Here is a 24,790-nt window from a genome sequence, read left to right on the forward strand (position 1 = left end):
ACCATGATATGTGCTTCTATCATGGTTGATGCCATTCTATAGGCCTCTTAGAAGCCATTGAAGTCAAGCTGGCAGAGTAGTCTATTATATGTTTTGGTTTTGGTTATATTTTATAGCTTTAATTCATTCTCTTCTTGATAGGGTATGAAATATTAATATTATCTTAACTACATGTGTATGATGGGAATAAGCTATGTGTATTTGCGTAGGTCATAGGAGTTATATATTTTCACTAGGCAGTTTCGTTAGTAGCTGGGAAAAGTTGGCTTCAGGCAGAGGTTAATTTCTGAAAATATTCTTTGATGCACCATGCATATGCATTGCCATGTTATCTTTATGTCATGCATCTATTATCTCTTCATCTATTCTTATACGTTTTACTTTCAGAATGTAGTATGAATTTTAATGTTTATGCATGAAAATTTGAACAGAAGGCATTATTAAAATATTTTTGCTCCATATGGCTTGTTACACAGATTGAGATTATTGAAACTTAATTAAATTCTATGTGAAGTTCACTGTAGCATGTCTTTATGATTGATATTTATATCTTCTTTCCGGGGAATATTTCATGAGCCAAAATGGATAAATTGAATGAAGTAGCAACTTAGCAAGTTTGATTGGTCTGTTTGATTCTTGAATGCTAAGTTGGAACTTGGAAAGTTGATCCACTCGTTGGATTCTTCCTTTGTTGTATGGTTATTTTGTAATGTGCTTGTTTAGTGTGTCATTTATGAGCTGAGTAAAGTGTTTTGAAATTCAATTTACTACCTTCCATGCTATATACTGCTGAATCAGAATGTTTTGTTTATTTAGAAACAGAACATTGTCAATGTCATTATCTTATTTGCTTAATGATGCTTTTATTGTTAGACAATATGACTCCTTCTGCATTTGAGAAGCACTCTGGAAGAGAGACAGCGAGGAAATGGAAGAATAATATTTGGGTAATAGTTAATGGTGAGAAGGTTCCATTATTCAAAACAGTTCTACTCAAGTACTATAATAAAGTTTCCAAAGCTGCAAGCAATACTGGAAATGTTCTGATCATCCATATGATAAGTATGTTCAACCTTCTCATATTATGTTTTCAGAGCCATGACATGTTAAATCTATGAATCTTGTATGGACTAGTCAAAAAATACAACGAAAAATATTACGTCCACACAAAAAATTAACCATCTTGTATTTGTATATAAATAAATGTATTGTTCTATATATATAGACTCTTGAAACAAAGAACTATTCTATCTTGTCTTTGTCTCCATTGTTTAGGTGTTTCCTATATTTTCCATCTGAAGACACATGCAAAACATAAACCAAAACCCAATTTATCATTTATGCTATATATACACAAAAAACCAGCCACTAACTCAGCTACTTGTATAGAATACATATTAAAATGCAGAATACACATTGAAAAAGAGTAAAATAACACATGTATTTATATACAAGTGCACAATGGTTGATTTTTTTCTATGCACCTAGAATGTCTTTCCCTTAGACCTTACTATCTGGGTATTTTCGTCCCGAGATTAACAAATGAGGCCAATAGTCCTTGATGAATTGAGTGGTAGTTGGAGGAATTACTAATGGCAACTGTGACATGCATTTGATTACAGAATTACATGTGAGAATGAAGAAGAGAGAGCAAGTAGAAGAGTTTACAGAGGCTGCACACGATCACCAACATGCAAAGGATGCACAACATGTGTGTGCTTTGGCTGTAATGTATGTCGCTTTTCGGATTGCACTTGTCAAACTTGCACTGATTTTACATGGAATGCCAAAGCTGAGTAGAGGGATCCATCATCATCATCTTCTTCTGATGAGTTACTTAGCACCTTTCTTTTGATTATGGACTGAATTTACCAGTCCTACCTTTGAGCATTCATTGTTCTTATATCTTATTTATTGTTATGGATTATAAAGTTCCATGAAGTATTCCACATCTTCTATATTGCCATTTTGTTATACGATTAAAGGATTTTAAGATAAAGGTAAAAATATGTAACTGAAGTAGGAAACAGAAAAGGGTCTTTAGTTCAGACAAGCTATAATTGGATTCTATATTTCTATGTGAATCTTCAGTAGATTGTTGGAAAGTAATAAAAATTAAGGTATCAATCAAATTAGTTCTTCATTTTATGTGATGATTAAATTGGTTCTTAAGTTTTGATATTTACCAAATTAGCTTATAAATTAAGATAGTTTTTTTCGGTAGTTAATTATTCAGTTTGGTTTTCTTGAGAGATTAATTTGATTTTGAGATAAAAATTGAAACATTAATTTGATCGATATCTTTATTTAGTAATTAATTTGAAAAATATCGCATTATTAAATTTTAATGTTGTTAGAATAACTCAATTAGAAGAATCAAATTGTTTTTTTTAGGAAGTAAACTAGTTATGTGATTATAAAATGTCAAATTTACAATTCTATTTAAATATTCTTTTTCTTACAATTACAAAGCTCACATTATAATTTTATTAAGAAGTAACAAACTCTTTCTTTTGTTTATACATTTGCATGATAATCAAACATCTCTATTTTAGTTTCTCCTTATTGGAACTTACACTGGTATTGTCTATGATAACTGCAGGAAATGCCATATTCTTCCATGACTTAAGTTTTTTGTTTTAAATTTTTTTGTTATAATTTAATAGTTTGTATTTAAATTTAAAAATAAAATTGATACATATTATGTTTATTTATTGATCAATGTTTATATGACGTTTTCATTTTTTATGGGTTAGGAATTGTTCATACCCTGACCTAAAACACAAGCTAGGCCCAAAGTAGAGAAAGTTCAAAAGACAGCTACCGAGTAACCGACCTCCTAAGAGGTTGGATAGAATGCTACAAAGTGATAACTCTCCCTCGAAGGAGTTATAACTAATCTCTACTATCACCCACCTACTTCTAGAATATAGATTTCAACAACCCCTAGATAAAGGGGACGGTTATTCGTCACCAATAACGGAACTACTCCAACGGTAGTTATTGACTCATCACCTATAAATACACTGACACCCCTTAGGTATGCTTAAGATCCAATCTACAATAAACCTGCTGGTACCCTTTCTAACTTAAGCATCGGAGTGTCTTACAGGTACCACCCTCACCTCCTCACGAGGAACTCGGACGACAGCTATCTGACATAGGACAAGTCAGACACTATTTCACAAGGAGTTTGGACTTCATGTTCAGGTCCAAATACAACCCAGTTTCAGGTAACCCTTGGAACATTGGTGCCGTTGTTGAGGACCCTGGAAGTTAACACCCCATGGCGGACGATCACTTTGAAGACGGACATACATCGTCCGAATCAGAACCAGAGTATCGAGATGAAGGCAACGATGACCAAGCCATTGTGATATCCCCTCAGAGAACAGAAGAACCACATGGTGAAGGCACCTCGGAAAACCTTCCTCGTAGAAGAATTCATTCCGAGATTCACCACCCAAAGGATGAAGATCAACCCCATTCTACCGAACTTATGGGACTATTACACGGACATCACAACCGACTTGAACAACTCGAACAGGAGAGAGAGCGACAAAGGGAGGTAGAGAGAAACCTGAGGAAAGAAATCAAGCGACAAAGAGAGCTGGAAGAAAAGCTCTTAAAACTAGAATCCGACCTTTGAAGTAAGAATCGACGTACAGCTCGGAAAGATATCCCACTAGGAGGAGAAGACCCTTTCATTGAACAAATCATGCGCGCAAAGGTTCCTAGGAACTTTAAAATCCCCGACATGAGCCTTTATGATGGAACGACCGACCCGAGACACCATTTAAGCAATTTCAAAAGCCGAATTTTTTGGTCGATGCCTCAGATGTGACCCATTGCAAGGCCTTCCCAACAACCCCTACCAAGTCGACCATGAAGTCGTTTGATAATCTATCACCTAGGTCGGTCACCACCTTCGACGACCTCGCAAGAAAATTCCTCACCCGATTCTCAATTCAAAAAGACAAGGTCAAACATGCGTCTAGTTTGCTAGGAGTCAAACAAGAGATTGGAGAATCCCTCAGAGATTACATGGAGAGATTCAACAAGGCATGCCTGGAGATCCAATATTTTTCTACCGAAGCATTAATAATGGGGTTGGTCAATGGTCTCCGAGAAGGGCTTTTCTCCCCATCTATCTCAAAGAGGTATCCGACCTCTTTAAATGAAGTACAAGAGCGAGCCGAGAAGTACATCAATATGGAGGAGAATGCCAGGTTACGAGAACCTAATTTCTGACAAACACATCCTTATCAAACTCAAGAAAAGGAGAAAGAGCCTAAAAAGAAGGAATAATACAACTCGGAGAAACCAATGAGGTACCACAATTACACCCTATTGCGAGTTTCCCTTGTGGATGTTTATAGGAAAATTTTCCATACCGAGAAGCTTCCCCTCCTCGTCCAATTAAAAATAAGAAGGGTGGAAGTTGTACTGAATATTGCGAGTACCATAAGCTATATGAACATTCCACAAATGACTGTTACGACCTAAAAATGTGATAGAAAAACTGGCTAGGGAAGGTCGGTTGGATAAGTATCTCATAGAAAGGTCGGACAGTCATGAAAAGAGTAAAAGGGATGAGGAAGACACCGGCCGAAGAGATCGTCCCACCCGAACTCCAGAAAGATATATCCACACGATAGTGGGTGGATTTGCCGGAGGAGGGCTAACTAAGTCATTCCGAAAGAGACACTTAAAGGAAGTCTACCAAGTAGAGGAAGAAATCCCTGACTCTCCAACCATTTCTTTCACAAAAGAAGACACGCAAGGTATAATACCCAGGCATGATGATCCTGTGGTAATTACCATGATACTTGCTAATGCAAATCTTCATAAGACCTTGGTGGACCAAGGAAACTCAGCTGACATTCTATTCAAACCTGCTTTCGACAAACTAGTGTTGGAAGAGAAAGAATTGAAGGCATACCCAAACATCCTCTTTCGGTTAGGGGATACGCCTATCAGACCATTGGGCTTCATTTCCCTACCCACCACCTTTGGTAAAGGGATAAGGTCCAAAACCTTGACTATCGACTACATTGTTGTTGATGTAGCTTTAGCCTACAATGCCCTAATAGGTCGGACAATCCTGAATCGACTAGGAGCTGTTGTCTTTATCCCTCACCTCTGTATGAAATTTCCGACACAGGAAGGGATTGCTACTGTAAGAGGGGATAAAAAATTAGCAAGAAAATACTACAACAAAAGCTTGAATCTACGTGGTAAAGGTAAAGAAGTCAATTCAATTGAATTCGGCGGAGTCCGAGGTAGAAACGACTTAAGACCACAACCTGAAAGAGAGACAGAGGAAGTGCAGATCAGGAATGAAGTCGGAAAAACCACTAACATAGGAGTTAACCCAGGGACAGATTTGAAGGAAGATCTCATTAAAGTCCTACGCGAAAATTCCGGCCTCTTCGCTTGGAAAGCGTCCGATATGCCTGGAATTGACCTTGATCTCATGACCCACAAGCTCGCAGTGTATCATAGATCCCGACCTGTTTAGCAAAAAAGGCGTAAACTCGGGCCTGAACGAGCTCAAGTGGTCGAAGAACAAGTTGAAGCATTACTAGAAGCCGAGTTCATCAGATAAGTCAAATACCCATTATAGTTGGTGAATGTTGTGCTGGTGAAAAAGCAAAATGGGAAGTGGAGAATGTGCGTCGACTACACTGACCTGAATAAAGCTTGCCCAAAGGATCCATACCTATACACTACCTTTGGTAAAGGGATGAAGTCCAAAACCCTGAGCATCGACTACATTGTTGTTGATGTAGCTTTAGCCTACAATGCCCTAATAGGTCGGACAATCCTGAATCGACTAGGAGCTGTTGTCTTTATCCCTCACCTCTGTATGAAATTTCCGACACAGGAAGGGATTGCTACTGTAAGAGGGGATAAAAAATTAGCAAGAAAATACTACAACAAAAGCTTGAATCTACGTGGTAAAGGTAAAGAAGTCAATTCAATTGAATTCGGCGGAGTCCGAGGTAGAAACGACTTAAGACCACAACCTGAAAGAGAGACAGAGGAAGTGCAGATCAGGAATGAAGTCGGAAAAACCACTAACATAGGAGTTAACCCAGGGACAGATTTGAAGGAAGATCTCATTAAAGTCCTACGCGAAAATTCCGGCCTCTTCGCTTGGAAAGCGTCCGATATGCCTGGAATTGACCTTGATCTCATGACCCACAAGCTCGCAGTGTATCATAGATCCCGACCTGTTTAGCAAAAAAGGCGTAAACTCGGGCCTGAACGAGCTCAAGTGGTCGAAGAACAAGTTGAAGCATTACTAGAAGCCGAGTTCATCAGATAAGTCAAATACCCATTATAGTTGGTGAATGTTGTGCTGGTGAAAAAGCAAAATGGGAAGTGGAGAATGTGCGTCGACTACACTGACCTGAATAAAGCTTGCCCAAAGGATCCATACCCTCTCCCCAATATTGATGCTTTAGTAAATTCATCTTCAGGGTACCAATACTTATCTTTTATGGATGCATACTTAGGATATAATCAAATCCTAATGTTCAAGTCGGATCAGGAGAAGACATTGTTCATCACTCCAAGAGCGAATTACTGTTACGTGGTCATGCCATTTGATTTAAAAATATAGGACTACATATCAGAGATTGATGAACAAAATGTTTGCACCCCACCTCGAAAAGTTAATGGAGGTATATATAGATGACATGCTTGTAAAAATCAAAGAAGAAACAAATCTCCTGTCTGATTTGTCACAAGTGTTTAATATGATAAGAAAACATGGGATGAGATTGAATCCCACAAAGTGCATCTTTGCAGTAGAAGCGAAAAAATTTTTGGGGTTCATGCTCACACAAAGGGAAATTGAAGCCAATCCCGAAAAGTGCAGAGCTATCTTAGATGTGAGGAGTCTGACCTGTTTGAAAGAAGTCCAACAGTTAAACGGCCAACTTGCAGCACTATCTATATTTTTGGAAGGGTCAGCTTTAAGACCCTTGCCCCTTTTTTCATTACTCAGGAAAGATTGTCAATTCGAATGAACTTCAGAATGCGAGAAAACTTTTCAAGAATTCAAAATTTTTTTAAGTCAAATGCCCATTCTTACTCGGCCAAAGATAGGGGAGGAACTCGTGTTATACTTAGCCGTTACTGACAACGCGATAACTTCAACTCTGATACCGGAAGATGAAGTTGGACAACACCCCATCTATTTCGCCAACAAAGTCTTACAAGGACCAGAATTGAGGTACCAAAAATTTGAAAAGTTTGCATATGCTTTAATTCTGGCTTCTAGAAGACTCCGACCTTACTTTCACGCACACACCATAAAGGTCCGAACTAATCAACCCATGAAGTAGATCCTCCAAAAAATAGACATAGCAGGGCGGATGGTACAGTGGGCCATAGAGTTGTTCGAGTTTGACTTGAAATATGAAACTCAGACAACCATCAAGACCCAATATTTCACTGGTTTTCTGGCAGAATACACTGGAGACAAGGCTGGGATCCTCACAACTTGGAACCTATATGTAGACGGATCCTCCAATAAAGTCGGGAGTGGCGCATGTATCATCTTGGTCAACGAAGAAGGGACTCAAATAGAGCTCTCCCTAAAATTTGAATTCCCTACTTCTAACAATCAGGCCGAGTACGAAGTCATGATTGCAGCTTAAAACTTGCCAAAAAAGTTGGAGCAATAAAGGTCGTAGTCTTTAGTGACTCTCAAATAGTAACTTCTCAAATCAATGGCGAATATCAAGCGAAGGACCCCAATATGAAAAGGAACTTAGAAAAAACACTTGAACAACTTGAACAATTCCTTGAGACTGAGGTCCGACATATAGCTCGAGAGCTTAATAGCCGAGCTGATGCCCTTTCCAAACTAGCAAGTATCAAGCCAAGGGAAATAACAGAAGCTTGTTTCAAGAGACTCTCCAAGAGCCATCAGTCAACAAATCGGACAACAAGTCGGATATATTACCCATCTTCGGTATGAACCTCGGATGGATGACTCCCCTTATCGAATATTTGAAATTTGACATCCTCCCTGAGGAACAAAAGGAGGCCAAAAGAATTCGAAGGGAAGCACAAAACTATACTTTGGTAGACAATGTCCTCTATAGAAGAGGGATGTCAACACCCTTGCTAAAATGTGTCCAAACTTGCAGAACTAAAGAAGTCTTGGAAGAGATACACAATGACATATGTGGGAAGCATCACGGAGCTCGGTCACTAGCCAGGAAAGTAATCCGAGCCAGGTTCTTTTAGCTGACCTTACAAAAAGATGCAACTGACTTTGTCAAAAAATGCCCACCTTGTCAGGTGCATGCTAACTTCCACGTTGCCCCCCCTAAAGAACTCATCAGTGTAACGTCCCCATGGCCTTTTGCAAAATGGGGGCTGTACCTACTTGGGCCTTTTTCCCAAGCTTCCGGACAAGTCAAGTACCTCATCGTGGGATGGATTACTTCACCAAATGGATTGAAACTGAACCAGTAGCTACTATCACAACCCAAAAAAGTAGAAAATTACTCGATTTGGGGTCCCACATTCCATCACCACAGATAATGATATTTAGCTTATCGACTCAACTTTCAGGAGCTTAGTGGCGAGTATGAATATCAAACATCAATTCACATTGGTGGAGCATCCCCAAGCAAATGGACAAACAGAGGCAGAAAATAAAGTCATATTAGCCGGATTAAAGAAAAATGTTACAAGACGCAAACGGAGCATGGGCAGAAGAACTTCCACGAGTCCTGTGGGCTTGTCGGACAACTCCTCACTCAACAATTGGCGAAACACCATTCCGTCTTATATACAGGATGGAAGCCATAATCCCCATTGAAGTCAATGAACAAAACCCAAGGGTAAGATTCTGTTCATACCCTGGGTCGAGCTATCTGACCCGGGATGTTTAGCAACAAGGCGACCGACCTCTTCAAGTCAGACTATCCGACCTCTTCTCAAAGAGCTCGGCCAAATCACCATGAAAGCCTAAAAAAGGGTCCAAATGGAGGAACACGACCCAAATCCAAAGGCAGCCCAAGCCTATAGAGATAAGGGCGGTTCCCTTGAAGATAAGATGACCTCACTCAAAGATAAGATAAGATAAGATAAGATAACTAACTTATCTTATCTAAGAAGGTCACTCTACACCATTATAAATACACTCGAGCACCCAGGTATAACTCATACTCTGATTCTACTAAAAACCTGTTTAATACCCTTGCTAACTTAAGCATCGGAGTCCCTTGCAGGTACCGCCACCCTCCGGTGACAGAGGATCAGCTGCATCACTAGTCCAACAAGTCGGATACAACCGTTCCGGCCGCCACTCACCAGCCGGACACGTCAGCTCCGACCAATACAGAAGATCTCGTCCGAGATCGACCTATAGTTTCAGGTAACCCTTGGAACATTGGCGCCGTTGCCGGGGACCCTGGAAGTCATCCCACCACCATGGCGGACGACCATGACGACAACCACGACTCAAATCTAGAGGATAGAACGCCGCACAAAAATACGGACACTACACCAAAAGATATCCCGCAACCTGACGGAGACAAAAACTCACCAAACCCGGGAGCTCTTGAGACACTTCAAGATCGTTTAAAGCAACTTGAGAAAGAAGCCCAACATCAGCGAGAAGCTGGGAAAGACCTACAAAGGGAGATAAGGCGACGCCGGGAATTGGAGGACAAACTTCTAAAACTCGAAGCCGATCTCAAAGACAAAGCTATTCGATCCACTCATGAGGACAGATCTCGCAAGGATCAGGATCCATTTACTAGGGAGATCATGAAAACCAAAATCCCTAGGGACTTTAAACTCCCGGATATGACTTTATACGATGACACGGCAGATCCCAGCCATCATCTCAGTAACTTCAGGAGTCGAATGTACCTCACCGACGCCTCGGATGCAGTCCGCTGCAAAGCCTTCCCGACTACCTTAACCAAAACGACGATTAAGTGGTTCGACAATCTACCCCCCACGTCCATCTCAAGCTTCGATGACTTGGCCAAAAAGTTTCTAGCCAGATTCTCTATCCAGAAAGACAAAACCAAGCACGCCCCAAGTCTATTAGGAATCAAACAAGGAGATCGGGAGAGTCTCCGCAGCTACATGGAAAGATTCAACAAGGCATGTCTAGACATACAAAGTCTGCCCACAGAAGCGGCCCTCATGGGCCTCATCAATGGCTTGCAAGAAGGGCCTTTTAGCCACTCCATATCGAAAAAGCAACCCACATCTCTGAATGAGGTACAAGAACGAGCAGATAAGTATATCAACATGGAGGAAAACTCTCGACTAGGAGAGACTTCAAAATCCGGATTCTCCTACTCTTCCCGAGATAAGGACAAAGAATCCAAGAAAAAAGATCAGGTCGGGGAAAAGATCAAAAAATACCACAATTATACCCCTCTTCGGGTATCCCTTGTGGATGTCTACAGAGAAGTATGCCATACTGAAAAGATACCTCCATCTCGACCACTCAAAAGCAAAAAAGGAGGAGGAAACCAGACTGAATATTGTGAACATCATCGAATCTATGGACATTCCACCAACGAATGTTTCGACCTAAAAAATATCATAGAAAAACTGGTAAGAGAGGGAAAATTAGATCGGTATTTGGCGAGCCGAGCAGACGATCCCAGAAAAAGAAGAAGAGACGAAGATGTCGGACGGGCTGAACGACCACCTCAAACGCCCGAAAGACACGTCCACATGATACACGGAGGATTTGCGGGAGGAGGGATCTCCAAATCATCTCGCAAAAGACATCTTAAAGAAGTATATCATGTCGAGGGAAGGGAGGAAACGCCCGACATCCCCACAATTACTTTTACCAAAGAGGACGCATCCGGCATCATCTCAGGACACGACGATCCTATGGTCGTCACTATCATATTGGCAAATACAAATCTCCACCGCACACTGATAGACCAAGGAAGCTCCGCCGACATCTTGTTCAAAACTGCCTTCGACAAGCTCGGCCTAGAAGAAAAAGAACTCAGAGCATATCCGAACAGCCTGTTCGGACTGGGAGTCACCCCATGTAACCATTTGGATACATCTCACTACACAAGACCTTCGGAAAAGGAAACCAGTCAAGAACACTCAAGATAGACTACATCGTAGTCGACGTGAGTTCAACTTACAATGCCTTAATAGGTTGAACAACATTAAATCAGCTTAGCGCAGTAGTCTCGACTCCACATCTATGCATGAAGTTCTCAATAACAGAAGGGATAGCTACAATAAAAGCAGATCAGAAGACTGCATGCCGCTGCTACAATGAAAGTCTAAACCTCAGAGGCAGAGGAGAATAATTCCACACAATCGAACTTGGAGGAGTTCAGAGGCGGGAAGAACTCCACCCACAACCCGAAGGTGGGGTAGAGAAAGTCCAGATCGGAGACATCCCAGACAAAACAACTAATATCGGTACAATCTTAAAAGGAGATATAAAAGATTCACTCGTACAGTTCTTACAAGATAACGTCGACCTCTTCGCATGGAAGGCTGCAGACATGCCAGGCATAGACCCCAAATTAATGTGCCACAAGCTAGCAGTCTACCCAAGATCTCGGCCAGTACAACAGAGACGTAGAAAGCTCGGGCCAGAACGATCCCAAGCTGTGGAAGAGCAGGTACAAGCTCTACTGGAGGCAGGATTTATAAGAGAAGTCAAGTACCCACTATGGCTAGCCAACGTCGTCTTGGTGAAAAAAGCAAATGGGAAATGGCGGATGTGCACCGACTACACTGATCTCAACAAAGTCTGCCCAAAAGATCCGTACCCACTCCCAAGTATCGACGCTCTGGTAGATGCCTCCTCCGGATATAAATACCTCTCGTTTATGGACGCATATTCGGGATACAATCAAATCCCAATGTATCCACCCGACCAAGAAAAAATTTCATTCTTAACCCCAAAAGCAAACTACTGCTACATCGTCATGCCTTTTGGTCTTAAAAACGCAGGAGCTACTTATCAGAAATTAATGAATAAGGTCTTTACGGATCACATCGGAAAAATCATGGAAGTCTATGTGGACGACATGTTAATAAAGACACAAAGTGAAGAGACGCTATTGTCCAACCTGACCCAAGTATTCGACACTATAAGAGGGCATGACATGTGACTCAATCCTGCAAAATGCACCTTCGTAGTAGAAGCTGGCAAATTCTTGGGTTTTATACTCACACAAAGAGGAATCGAGGCAAATCCGGATAAATGCCTAGCCATACTCGACATGAAGAGCCCGAATTGTGTCAAAGAGGTACAACAACTCAACGGAAGGTTGACAGCCTTGTCCAGATTTCTAGCCGAATCGGCAATAAGATCTCTCTCCTTCTACGCCACTCTAAGGAAGGGAAAGAAGTTTGAATGGACCACGGAGTGCGAGCAAGCCTTCTAAGATTTCAAAAGATTCTTGGGACAACCACCTATCCTAACTCGGCCACGGGAGGGAGAACCACTCATATTGTACCTCGCGGTAGGAAGTCGGGCAGTAGCCTCAGCACTAGTTCGAGAAGACGACAGTGGGCAACAACCCGTATACTTCATCAGTAAAGCATTACAAGGATCCGAGCTGAACTACCAAAAAATAGAAAAATTTGCCTATGCTCTCATACTAACATCTCGACGACTTCGTCCATACTTCCAAACTCACACCATTAGGGTTCGGACCAACTAGCCCATAAAAGGGATTTTGCAGAAAACAGACCTAGCAGGTAGAATCTTGCAATGGGCAGTCGAGCTGTCCGAATTCAACCTTCAATACGAAGCTCGGACAGCCATCAAATCACAATACCTGGCCGACTTCATTGCAGAATTTACAGACACCCCGGAAATCCCAATAGAATGAAATCTTTACGTGGACGGTTCCTCAAATAAAACTGGAAGCGGCGCGGGTGTGATAATCGAAAGCGACCAAGGAACCCAAATCGAACTCTCCCTCAAATTCGGGTTCCCTGCCTCAAACAACCAAGCTGAATATAAGGTACTACTAGCTGGTTTGAAGCTAGCTAAGGAGGTTGGAGCCCAAAAGCTTATTATCTTCAGCGATTCACAAGTAGTCACTTCACAAATAGCAGGGAGCTACCAAGCCAAAGATCCCACCATGAAAAAGCACTTGGACAAACCAGGGAACAGCTCGGACAACTCGGAGAATATGAGGTCCGTCACATACCCCGAGAACAGAATGCCCGAGCTGACGCACTCTCAAAACTAGCCAGCACCAAACCAGGGGGCAACAATAGAAGTCTCATTCAAGAAATGCTTCAGAACCCGTCAATCTCAGAAGAAGAAAAAGTCCTAACCATAACAGGTCAGGATCAAGGATGGATGACTCCCATAATCAAATACCTCAAAACAGAAACACTCCCCACAGATGAAAAGGAGGCAAAGAGGTTAAAACGGGAAGCACAATACTACACTATCATAAACAATACCCTATACAAAAGGGGGATTTCGATATCATTGTTAAAATGTGTGCCGACTTCCAACACAAATGAAGTTTTAGAAGAAGTACACAGCGGCATCTGTGGCAATCATCTCGGAGCAGAGGCACTTACCAAAAAGGTACTCCAGGTAGGATTTTATTGGCCAACTCTACAAAAGGAAGCCATAGAATTTGTAAAGACATGTCCACCATGTCAAAAATATGCCAAATTTTACATCACCCCACCAGAGGAACTCATCAGTGTAACCTCACATTGGCCATTCGCAAAATGGGGACTCGACCTTCTCGGACCTTTCCCCCAAGGATCGGGACAAGTCAAATTCCTCATAGTAGGGGTAGACTATTTCACAAAGTGGATCGAGGCAGAACCCTTAGCTAACGCCACGGTTCAAAGAAGTCAAAAATTCCTATATAGAAATATTGTCACAAGATTTGGGGTTCCATACTCCATCACCACAGACAATGGCACCCAATTCACAGATGCAGGTTTCAGAAAGTTGGTGGCTGATCTGAACATAAAACACCAATTCACTTCCGTAGAACATCCCCAGGCCAATGGACAAGCTGAAACTGCCAACAAAGTCATATTGGCTGAGCCAAAATGGAGGTTATAGGAGGCAAAGAGAGCTTGGGCCGACGAGCTCCCACAAGTCCTATGGGCATATCGAACAACCCCACATTCTACCACAAAGGAATCACCTTTCTGACTAGCCTATGGAACGGAGGCAATGATCCTCGTGGAGGTCGAAGAAGGGTCGCCCAGAGTGATTCACTATAGTGAAGAAGCCAACTCCCAACTTCAAAGGGAAGAACTCGACCTACTTCCGGAAATCCGAGAAAGAGCTCGGATCAGAGAAGAGGCGTTAAAACGACGAATGGCTTCAAGATACAATCAAAAGGTAGTGCCACGAGATTTTTCCAAAAATGACCTCATCCTAATCCGAAATGATATCGGAATAACTCGACCTGGAGAAGGAAAGCTAGCAGCAAACTGGAAAGGATCCTACCGAGTCATATAAATACTTGGAAAGGGCTACTACAGACCATCCGAACTCAAAGGGAGAGAGCTTCCTAGGTCATGGCACGCCTGCAACTTAAGAAGATACTACAATTAGAGGTAATAAAATCTTAGGATAATGTGCACTCTTTTTCCTGAAAAGGTTTTTTAATGAGGTGCCAAGCCAAGATCTACAAATTGCTCGACTTAGAGGGGTAAAAATCCTACGTGTATATATCTGCATTTTCTTTTGAATAAATTTTTTTAGATTTTCTACAAAACTCTCAAGACGCATTACTCTGAAACGCTAAAAAATTCATCGTCCGATTACAAAGCTACGAGATCGGCAGAAAGTGAAGATCAAATTCACTTTCGACAACAATAAAAGACCAAAGAAGGTGAAGACCAAATTCATCAAAAGGTCGACCAAACAGAGATTAAACCCAATTTCGACAAAATTGACAAAGATGAAAAAGCGACAATACAGAATAATGCAAGAAATTATCGAAAGTGATCCATAGAAATGACCTGACGAGGTCTTAATAAAATGGGTTGCTAAAAATAACTTAAAAGACAGGCCGACGTAAAGAAGTCGGACCAGTCGACCATAATAACCAAAGTTATAAAAAGTCAATCCTTGGAAAGAGGCCTGGCTAGCCCTAGAAAGAGGATTACTAGAAATAACTTAGAAGAGGTCGACGTGATGAAGTCGGCCTCCCACAAACAAGTTATAAAAAGTAAACCCTGAAAGAGACCTGACAAAGGTCCAAGCAAGAAGATTACTAGAAATAACTTAGAAGAGACCGACATGATGAAGTCTGTCTCCCACAAACGAGTTATAAAAGTAATCCCTGAAAGAGACCTAACAAAAGTCCAAGAAAGAGGATTACTAGAAATAACTAACATGAAAAAGTCGGCCTCCCAAAAACCCTAACGTTATAAAAAGTAATTCCTAACAGAGACCTCACAAAGGTCCAAACAAAATGGATTACTAGAAATAACTGCAGGCCAAAGCAAGGAAGCCGACATACCAGTTGGATCCAAACATCCACAACCTCAAAGGAATCAAGCCACAAGTATGAAACACAAAAGCAATCCAAAGAGGTCGAGCAACAAGGCTCCAACACTTCCAAAAAACCTAAAAAAGGTACCAAGACAGATAAAAATAGACATGATATGAAAAACATAAAGTTATAATAATAACAAGCTCAAGAGGCTACCAAAACCAGCCCCAAAAGCTTGGAAACCATTTTGTTTTTCAAAATTAAGTTGCTAAACAAGCAACTAAGAAAGTGTCAAGGGCCAGCAACCACCATTTACAAAATAAAGAGTTCAAAAGCCCACAAGCCGGGCTATTTACACAAACATTTAGAAAATTTATTTAAGATCCGAAGACTTCTCGGCAGCATCAGCACGGGGTGAAGGAGGGCGAGTCTGAAGAGGCACTGCATCCACTGTTCCGTCATCCCTATTTAAGATCTGGCAATCAGGTTTCGATTCAAGATGACCAACCTCAGATGTAGGAGCTGAAGAAGTCGGCACAACAAAAGCTTTGGCGGCAGGCACAGAAGGGGGTTCAACATCATCCTCTTCAGGGTCGTTAGGGACGATCTTTCCGTCCTTTACAACGTTGTCCAGACTGAAGAGAGTAAGGTCAAGCTCAGGGGCAAGAACCCGAACCTGCTCCTTCAGGTTCTCATAAGTAGCATTTACGCTGCCTACAAGGTAACCCTGGAGTTCGGCATAATCAGCCCGGGCAGACTCCAACTCCTCCCTGAGACACATCACTTCCTTGTAGGTCGTGACATAGCTATCCTTGTACCTCAATGCCGTGTCTTCAGCCAACCTCATAGAAGCCGCCAAGGCAACGGAGCTAGCCTTTTCGCCCTCCAACTCCTTCTCCAGTTTGGTCACTTTCACTTGGAGCTCCTCCTTCAAACCCTTCATTCTGGCGAACTCCCACTTAGCCTCCTCCATAAAGGCCTTGGTAGCATGAAGGGGAATATCTTGGGCAGTTCGGTACATGGCAGCTCCCATATGTGCCATCTTGATGCTGCTCCGAGTAATAAAGTCCAAATGGCGAAGGAGAGAGACATTGTCAGTAGGAATGGTACCATAAGTACTAATCTGCTGATCGACAAACTCAACTGCGTCAAAGTCAGGGGCATCAAGGTTAAAAGGCTCAGTTGTCTTTTGTTTTTTGTTTGGAGGAGTGCCAGAAGTAGCAACAGAAGACTGCGGAGGATCAACTAAACGGACTCGAGGAGTAGGGATCATTCTCCTCGGTCCAGGTGAACTCGGCACAGATGGCTTCAGCGGAACTTGAGAGGACCCTTCCCCATCCGCCCTGGTCGAGATGTTCTGGGCTGCAGTAGCCTTTCTCGCCTTCTTGAAAGCCTTCATCAAGTCATTATTCTTGGCCATCTCTGAAAAATGAAAATCAACAGTTTTACAAACCAGAAAAAGAGGAAGAAAGCAAAGAAAAAGCGAGAAACAAAATACATCAAGTAATACCCAATGCAGTTTGGACAAGGGATGGGTCCCCCAAAGATTTTTTATTGTCCAGATGAGGAGGTTCCCCCCAAATGTCCTCCAAAACAGTTACAAAAGCCTGCTCAATTTTGTCAAGCATTTCCCATGTATAACGGGATACCACTACATTCTGCTGCCAACACAATGGGAAGGATGGCTCATCATTTGCTTCCAGAAAAAAGGGCCGAGCTCCCTCAACTGCTCGGACATTAAAAAAATAATTCTTGAAGTCCCTAAAGGACTCGTCATACATGTCAAAAACCTTATGTCCTTGTGCAGATCTAAAAGAAGCCCATGAGGCTTTCTCTTTTGAAGAAATCCCGGGCTTAGTTAAAACAAACAGATAAAGGAAAAGAGTTTGAGAAGGAGTAACGTCCAACTCTTGGCAAAGAAGCTGAAAAATCTTGATAAAGCCCCAGGAGTTCGGATGGAGCTGGGACGGAGCTACATTACACGACCACAATAAATCGGTCTCAAAAGAAGTGAAGGAAAAAGTGATGTCCAACTGGCTGAAAAAATAGTCGTAAGCATAAAAGAAAGGGCGCTCCCCCCGGGTCAGAGCAAGGAAGCAAACCCTCTCCTCGAAATCAAGTGCTACCAATTCATAATTTCTTTCCTGATCTCTACTCTTACAGAGGCGGTGATGTTTTCTAAGCTCCACACAAAACTCAGCATTCACCACAGAAACACACATTAAAACAAGGGAGTCCAACCAATCAGACATCCCCTCAGGAACCTTAGAAGACGTCTCTACAATATTTTTGCGAGAAGACATGGCCTAGTCCTACAAACAAGAAAAGAAGATGGATTACTAAAAAACATCTCGGGCAAAATCAAAACAACTCAACCAGTATGATTCAGGACAACACAAACAACAAAAGGAAACCTCAGGACCCACACCGAAGATCCATGGGCATCCTTCGGAGGCAGTCATGGAACAAGGATTCAGGAAAACCTACAAGACTAATATCTCAACAAAACTCTCAGCAAAGAAAAGCCCTTTCTCAAAAAGCAACATCCCGAGAAGAAAGGAAAGTCAAAACAAAGTCATCAAAGGAGCAGCAAAGCAGCAGTTCAATCAGAAAACCAAACAACAAAAAGTGCCAAGCAGAGGACGTCAAAGACGCAACCTTTTTCTTTCAAAAGAAACAAACAAAGCTATTTTCCCAGAAAGCTACAACATCAAATAGAAAGGCAAAAAAAATATGCAAAAACCCAAAAACCTTCAAGCACCGGGAGAAATAACGGAAACATGCATCACAGCAATGATTGAACATCACGACGCCAAAAGGTTCAAACTTTCAAGCATGCAAACGAAAAATCAAAGCTTCACCAAAGAGCCGAAGACAAAGCGACGAAAAAAGTAAAAAAAAGCTGAAAGAAGAACCAACCTGGAAATAGCAGAAAGCTTCAAAGAAGTTGAAAATGGAAGATGGAATCCGGAATCACCCTTTCACAGCAAGGAAAAGTACTAACAATCACCGAGCAATATCGCAGGGAGAAACGCAAAACTACAAACTTCAGGCGAAAACAGAAAGTGAGAAAGAAAAGGGAAGTTACGGTAACAAGAGAAGAGAAACCGTTTTCCTGAGTAAAAAATTCAAAATAAAGAGGCTAGAGAAGCTGGGCATTAAAAACCAATTAATGAGGGTATTAAACCCTCGCGCATTCCCAAGACCAGAGCGCTAATGCAAAGCGCGCGCTTTTTTAAAGAAAACGTTCCACATTCAAAAGAAGACTCTACAAAGAGGAGATCAACAGATGCTCGAGTTCGACTTTCACCAGAAAAGGATTGAAGTCCTAAAATCAATACTCGACCTCAAAAGAAAGACCAAGCTCGAGCAAGGGCACTGTTCATACCCTGAGTCGAGCTATCCGACCCAGGATGTTTAGGGACAAGGCGACCGACCTCTTCAGGTCAGACTATCCGACCTCTTCTCAAAGAGCTCGGCCAAATCACCAGGAAAGCCCAAAAAAGGGTCCAAATAGAAGAACACGACCCAAATCCAAAGGCAGCCCAAGCCTATAGAGATAAGGGCGGTTCCCTTGTAGATAAGATGACCTCACTCAAAGATAAGATAAGATAAGATAACTAACTTATCTTATCTAAAAAGGTCACTCCACACCATTATAAATATACTGGAGCACCCAGGTATAACTCATATTCTGATTCTACTAAAAACCTATTTAATACCCTTGCTAACTTAAGCATCGGAGTCCCTTGCAGGTAACCCCACCCTCCGGTGACAGAGGATCAGCTGCATCACCAGTCCAACAAGTCGGATACAACCGTTCTGGCTGTCACTCACCAGCCGGACACGTCAGCTCCGACCAATACAGAAGATCTCGTCCGAGATCGACCTACAGTTTCAGGTTACCCTCGGAACAGATTCTATGACGAAGTAAAAAATATCCAAGTCCAGAAAGAGGAACTCGAGCTCCTCCTAGAAGTCCGAGAACAAGCTCGGATAAGAGAAGCCGCGCTAAAACAAAGAATGTCGGCAAGATATAATAAGAAGGTCATTCGAAGAAACTTCACCACAAGTGACTTAGTCCTGATAAGAAATGACATCGGGATATCCAAGTCAGGCGAAAGGAAGCTCGCTGCCAATTGGAAAGGACCTTTCAAGATAACTGAAGTATTAGGAAAAGGCTACCACAAAGTGTCTAACCTGCAAGGGATTGAGCTTCATAGGTCGTGGCACACATGCAACATGAAGGGATATTATAGCTAGAAGCGCACCTCACTCCCTGGTGTATTCTTTTTTCCGACTTCATGATTTTTTTTTTCGAAAAGGGTTTTCCTAGAGGGGTTTTAACTAGGTATCAAAGCGAAGGCTAGGGGAAAAAAATTACCACCCTTAGTAGCAGAAACATTTTGTAAATTATTTTTCATTAATGATAAAGTATTCTTAAATTCCATTGTTTATTCTACGACACGCGCCGACTTAAGCTCAAAAAATCCGAAACAGTTGTCTAACCTAAATGGTCGGTAAGATAAAGCAACGAGGTACAAGTCGGCGTAAAGAGGTTATACACATCGATCATAAAAGCCCGTGTTTCACGACTTATAATTCGGACGGTGTTTGGGCTCCAAAATGCATCGCAAAAATAATCTAAGTTCTAAAATGGCTGACTTCTAAAAAGAAATCGGTCATCCAAGTATGGCAATGAAAAGATCCTTTAATTAAAAACAAATTCTAAGTTGAAAACTCTCAAAAGGTAATCACTCCCAGCATACAAAGAAGCTTTTTATAAAGCTTTGCAATAGTTAAGATAAAAACTTAAAAAGAAATACCTATAAAGAAGGTATCTAAAAAGTTGTTAAAAATCCTTAAAAAAGGATTGACATCCACGAGAGTATGCAAAAATACAAAAAGCGAAGTGTTCTTAAAAGGACCCACAAGTCGGGCCTTGAAAGAGTAACTAAGAAGTGCCAATAAGAGGATTTTGATCGTCAGGAGTCGCATTAGTGGTAATTTCAGGCTGAGGAGAGGAAGTCGGCATAGTCTCCTCAGTCGGGATGACTTCAGACTGAAAGGACTCCCCAATGGGATCCCCGAGGTCTCCGGATTGGACATAAGAACGTTCCCTTCTTGAGGAGGAGGGACGATCTTCCCGTTAATCACGACCATGTCGGGATTAAGAAGAGACAGATTCACCTCAGGAGCAAAAACCTGGAGTTGGGCCTTCAAGTTTTCAAACATTTCATCCCTGCCCTCAGCGACCGACTCTTTCAAATCGGCATATTCATCTTTAAGTCGCTTCACGTCCTCCTTCAGATCCAAGTTCTCTCCAAAAACTCGGGTGTAACTTTCTTCAGCTTTCTTCTTCAAACCCTCAGCCATCGCACAAGAAGCTGCAGATTGCTTCTCTTTTTTCCCGAGCTTTAAAGAGATCAGACTCCAACTTAGACTTCTCTTCCTCCCACTCTTTCTTTGCCTCACGAAGGGAGGTCACCTTGACTTGCAAAGCCTCCAAAGAGTGCTGAGTAGCACCCAAAAGAGTCTTTTCCATCTCCCTCAGCAAAGCAGAGCATACTCTTGTTGTCCAAATTCCTCCCCGGATAAAGACTTGGAGATGGTTTTTGATAGAGAAACATCATCCATGACAATAAGGCTATGAGGAAGGATGTGTTTTTCATAAAAACTCACTCCATCGAAACCAGTGTCATAAACACTGACATTTCCAAATTCTGAAGTCTTTCATTTTTTGGAACTCGGGTCCGAAAAGGAAGGGACGGGAGGAGTAACAACAAGAGGAGGAGGAGGAGGAGGAGGAGGAAGATGGGATACCAGCTTAGACTGAGAAGAAGTGCCCGAGTCTGACTTAGTCGGGGAAGGAGTATCCGACCTCCCCGAGTCGTGAAGCTATATGGCTCGAGCTTTAGCGTCCCTCTTGGCCTCTTGAACCTTTTGGTAGGCCTTCGAACCACTTTTCATTTTTCTACACAGAAACATCGAGAATTAGAAATAACTCGGGTCAACAACAAGTATCTACAAATAATAACAATAGCTACCTAGCTCGGTACGAACATAACTCAGCTTTCCGAGAAGAAACTTCATCGTATCAAGGTTTGGAGCTCGTCCTCAAGCCTCTCGGAAGAATTCTACTACAGCCTCCTCAACCTCATCGGAATCTATCAGGTTATACTTATCGACATGAATTGACTCTACCCAATATAGTTGGAAGCGAGGTTCATTATTTTCATTTAGGAAAAATGGATGGTGACCCTCAATAGGCCGAACCTTAGAAAAGAAGTTTTTGAAATCATAGAATGACTCATCAAAAATAGAGAATACCTTCCGACCTTGTATACCTCGAAAAGAAACCCATTGTTGTTTATTAGTTGAACTGAAAGGTCTTGTAAGCTGGAATAAGAAGAAAAAGATTTTCAAAGAGATCGGAAAATCAAGCTCACGACTCATGAGCTGGTAGATTTTCATAAACCCCCAGAAATTTGGGTGAAGTTGGGAGGAAGCCACTTTACAAACATACAAGACGTCGATTTCAAAGTCGGAAAACGGAAAAACCACCCCAAGTCGGGTAAAAAGACAATCATACATGAAGAGAAAATGGGGTTTCGATGAGGTAACTCGGTTGAAACATACTCGGTCTTCAGGGTCGGGGGGCCCCTATTTCATTCTTCCCCTTATCATCTCTAAATCTACAAGTCCTATGGTGTCTACGAAATTCATCTACAAACATATTATCTACTACGGGAACTGTAGAAAGAACCGAGGTATCTACCCATCTCGACAACTCCTCGGGAACCTTGGATGACATTCTCAAGACAAGTGAACGAGACATATAGATGAGATATACCTACATTATAAAACAAAAATCATCACTACAAGTCGGAAATCAGTAAAAGACCTTTTTCAGATAAAAGAATCAACAAACACAGATGGGACATCCCTGGGAAAAGAAAAATGGCATTGTTTCCAGAAGCCAAACAATATCATTTAGGGGCATTACAATACACAAAGGAGACAACAATAGTGTAATAAACCAAAAGAAGCTCAAAAGAACCAATTTTCATGAAAAAATGAAAGTCAAAAGTTATGGAGACAGCAAGTCCCAAACACGGAAACAGCAAGGATAGCAAACAAGATTGTACATTAATGCAAACAAGATTTTTTAATTCTAAAGAATCAAATGTACAAAGTAATACATAGTGCAAAGAACTAACCTTTTTTCTCCAAAGGGAGCAAGAGAGGATGAAAAACAGTAAAATAACGGACGATCCTCTTCAAACCAAATATCAAGGTAATACTTGTTCTTCAGAAGAGGAATGAAACTTCAATGCAAGAAGATAAGACGAAAAACTTGAGAAAGAGAAAAGGGAGTAAGCGTTAGAAAAAGAGGAAACGAAAAAGAAGAAAGAAAAGAGGGGAGAGGTATTTATAAGACCCAAGGGGAAAAATGTAAAACCAAGAGACGCAACAATTGACATTTCGAAATCACATCGGGTTTCCGACTTGAAAATGGAGACCTAAAAAACCCGATGCGATAACCTTACCTATCAACACCTGTCCAACTTCTCACAGGCTTGAATCCGACCTAAGCAAAAGATCGGACTTAAGCAGGGGCATTGTTCATACTCTGGCCCAAAACATAAGACAGGCCCAAAGTAGAGAAAGTCCGAAAGACATCTACCGAGTAACCGACCTCCTAAGAGGTTGGACAGAATGCTACAAAGTGATAACTCCCTCCTGAAGGAGTTATAACTAATCCCGATTAACACTCACCTACTTTTAGAAGAGAGATCTCAACAACCCCTAGATAAAGGGGACGGTTATCCGTCACCAATAACGGAACTACTCTAACGGTGGTTATTGGCTCATCACCTATAAATACACTGACACCTCTCAGGTATGCTTAAGATCTAATCTACTATAAATCTGCTAGTACCCCCCTCCCCCACTTTCTCACAAGAAACTCGGATGACGTCTACCTAACATAGGATAAGTCAAACGCTGTCTCACAAGAAATCTGGACTTCACATTCAAATCCAAATACAATCTAGTTTCACGTAATCCTCAAAACAGGAATATAAATGATTGACTTCTTTTTTATAATTGGTAAAAATTACAGAGGATACAAGTTTTTCCTAACGAATACAATTATAAAAGAAAAACAAAAAATCTGGCGATGTAAAAATAGGAAGAATGTTTTATGTATGGTTATTGAAAAAAGTAACCATACATAAAAAAGCTTGAGGGAATAGTTGTTATTAAAATAGAAGTATAGATGTAAATTTTGTAATTTTAAAGGGAAAAATATTTTTAAAACTGGTAAACTAACATTCGATAATTACATATCTATTCTAAGTACAAGATAAAATTTGGTTCTTTTAAGCATGAATTAGAAACATAAATGTTATATAACTATTTTTTTTAATTAATTTCAGCCAAGTTAGAATTTAAGTGTGTATATTTTGTCTTCTTACATTCTTCTTTTTATTTTTATTTTTTAGTTTTTCCTCTTCATTTATTATCATCATAATCATTATTATCATTATTATCACATCTTTTTCCTCCACATCATCCTCCTCTATCATCATCGTCACCATTATTATCATCATCTTTTTTTTTCTTTTTTTTAATGCCGTCGTTTTCTTTTTTTTTCCAAAACAGAATTAAAAAAATGGTAACATTCACTTTTATGCTTTTGTACAATTCTTTTTCAAACGTCGTCGTCTTCTTCGTCTAAAAAAGAATAATAAAAAATTACATTATTTTATTTTATGTGTCATATTTAAAAAATTTTAGTGTCAAAATTAAGAAATTCTTATTCACAGTTAAAAAATTCCAATGCTATTTTTTATTTTTATATTTTTTTCAAACAACAACAACTCTTATTCCTTCTTCTTGTTTATATAGGTCTTTTGTTACACACTCATAATTTTTATTATTTCACCTTTTAAGAAGAATAAAAAAACAAAATAAATAAAAAGAAGAAATTAAGCGACCTTTTCTTTCATTTTTTATTTATCTTTTTTAATAATGAACACAAAAATTAAAAAAATACGAAACTTTATAAATAAAAATACATAATTTCTACACAAATAAAGAAGAATGAAGGAAAAAAATCGTAGCATTAAGTTTAAAATTTTAAGAAATTTTGATGTCAAAATTAAAAAAATTATTGTGTCAAAATGAAGAAAATTGTATATTAGGATTAAAAAATTTTGATGTTATTTTTTACGTGAAGAAGGTGGGTGATTTTATATGCATGTTAGATTTTCACCAATTTAATTAAACTTAGTTAATAAAAATATTTAAAT

At 40.6% G+C, this 24,790-nt stretch overlaps 2 protein-coding genes across 2 annotated transcripts in view; both read left to right on the forward strand.

The window, feature by feature from the left end:
* The window catches only part of LOC107614249 (protein ULTRAPETALA 1), a 3,410-nt gene extending 1,342 nt beyond the window's left edge, over positions 1-2,068 (forward strand). The window contains 3 exon segments of the mRNA XM_016316474.2: positions 874-1,029; positions 1,032-1,062; positions 1,623-2,068. Coding sequence (XP_016171960.2) covers positions 874-1,029; positions 1,032-1,062; positions 1,623-1,800 — 365 coding nt within the window. The 3' untranslated portion in view covers positions 1,801-2,068.
* Positions 3,886-5,521, forward strand: LOC107610469. Its single transcript, XM_016312520.1, has 3 exons — positions 3,886-4,229; positions 4,380-4,459; positions 4,518-5,521. The coding sequence occupies exons 1-3, from the start codon at positions 3,886-3,888 to the stop codon at positions 5,519-5,521; spliced, it is 1,428 nt and encodes a 475-aa protein (XP_016168006.1).

The sequence above is a fragment of the Arachis ipaensis genome, chromosome B08 (assembly GCF_000816755.2).
Source record: "Arachis ipaensis cultivar K30076 chromosome B08, Araip1.1, whole genome shotgun sequence".
Classification (NCBI taxonomy): Eukaryota; Viridiplantae; Streptophyta; class Magnoliopsida; order Fabales; family Fabaceae; genus Arachis; species Arachis ipaensis.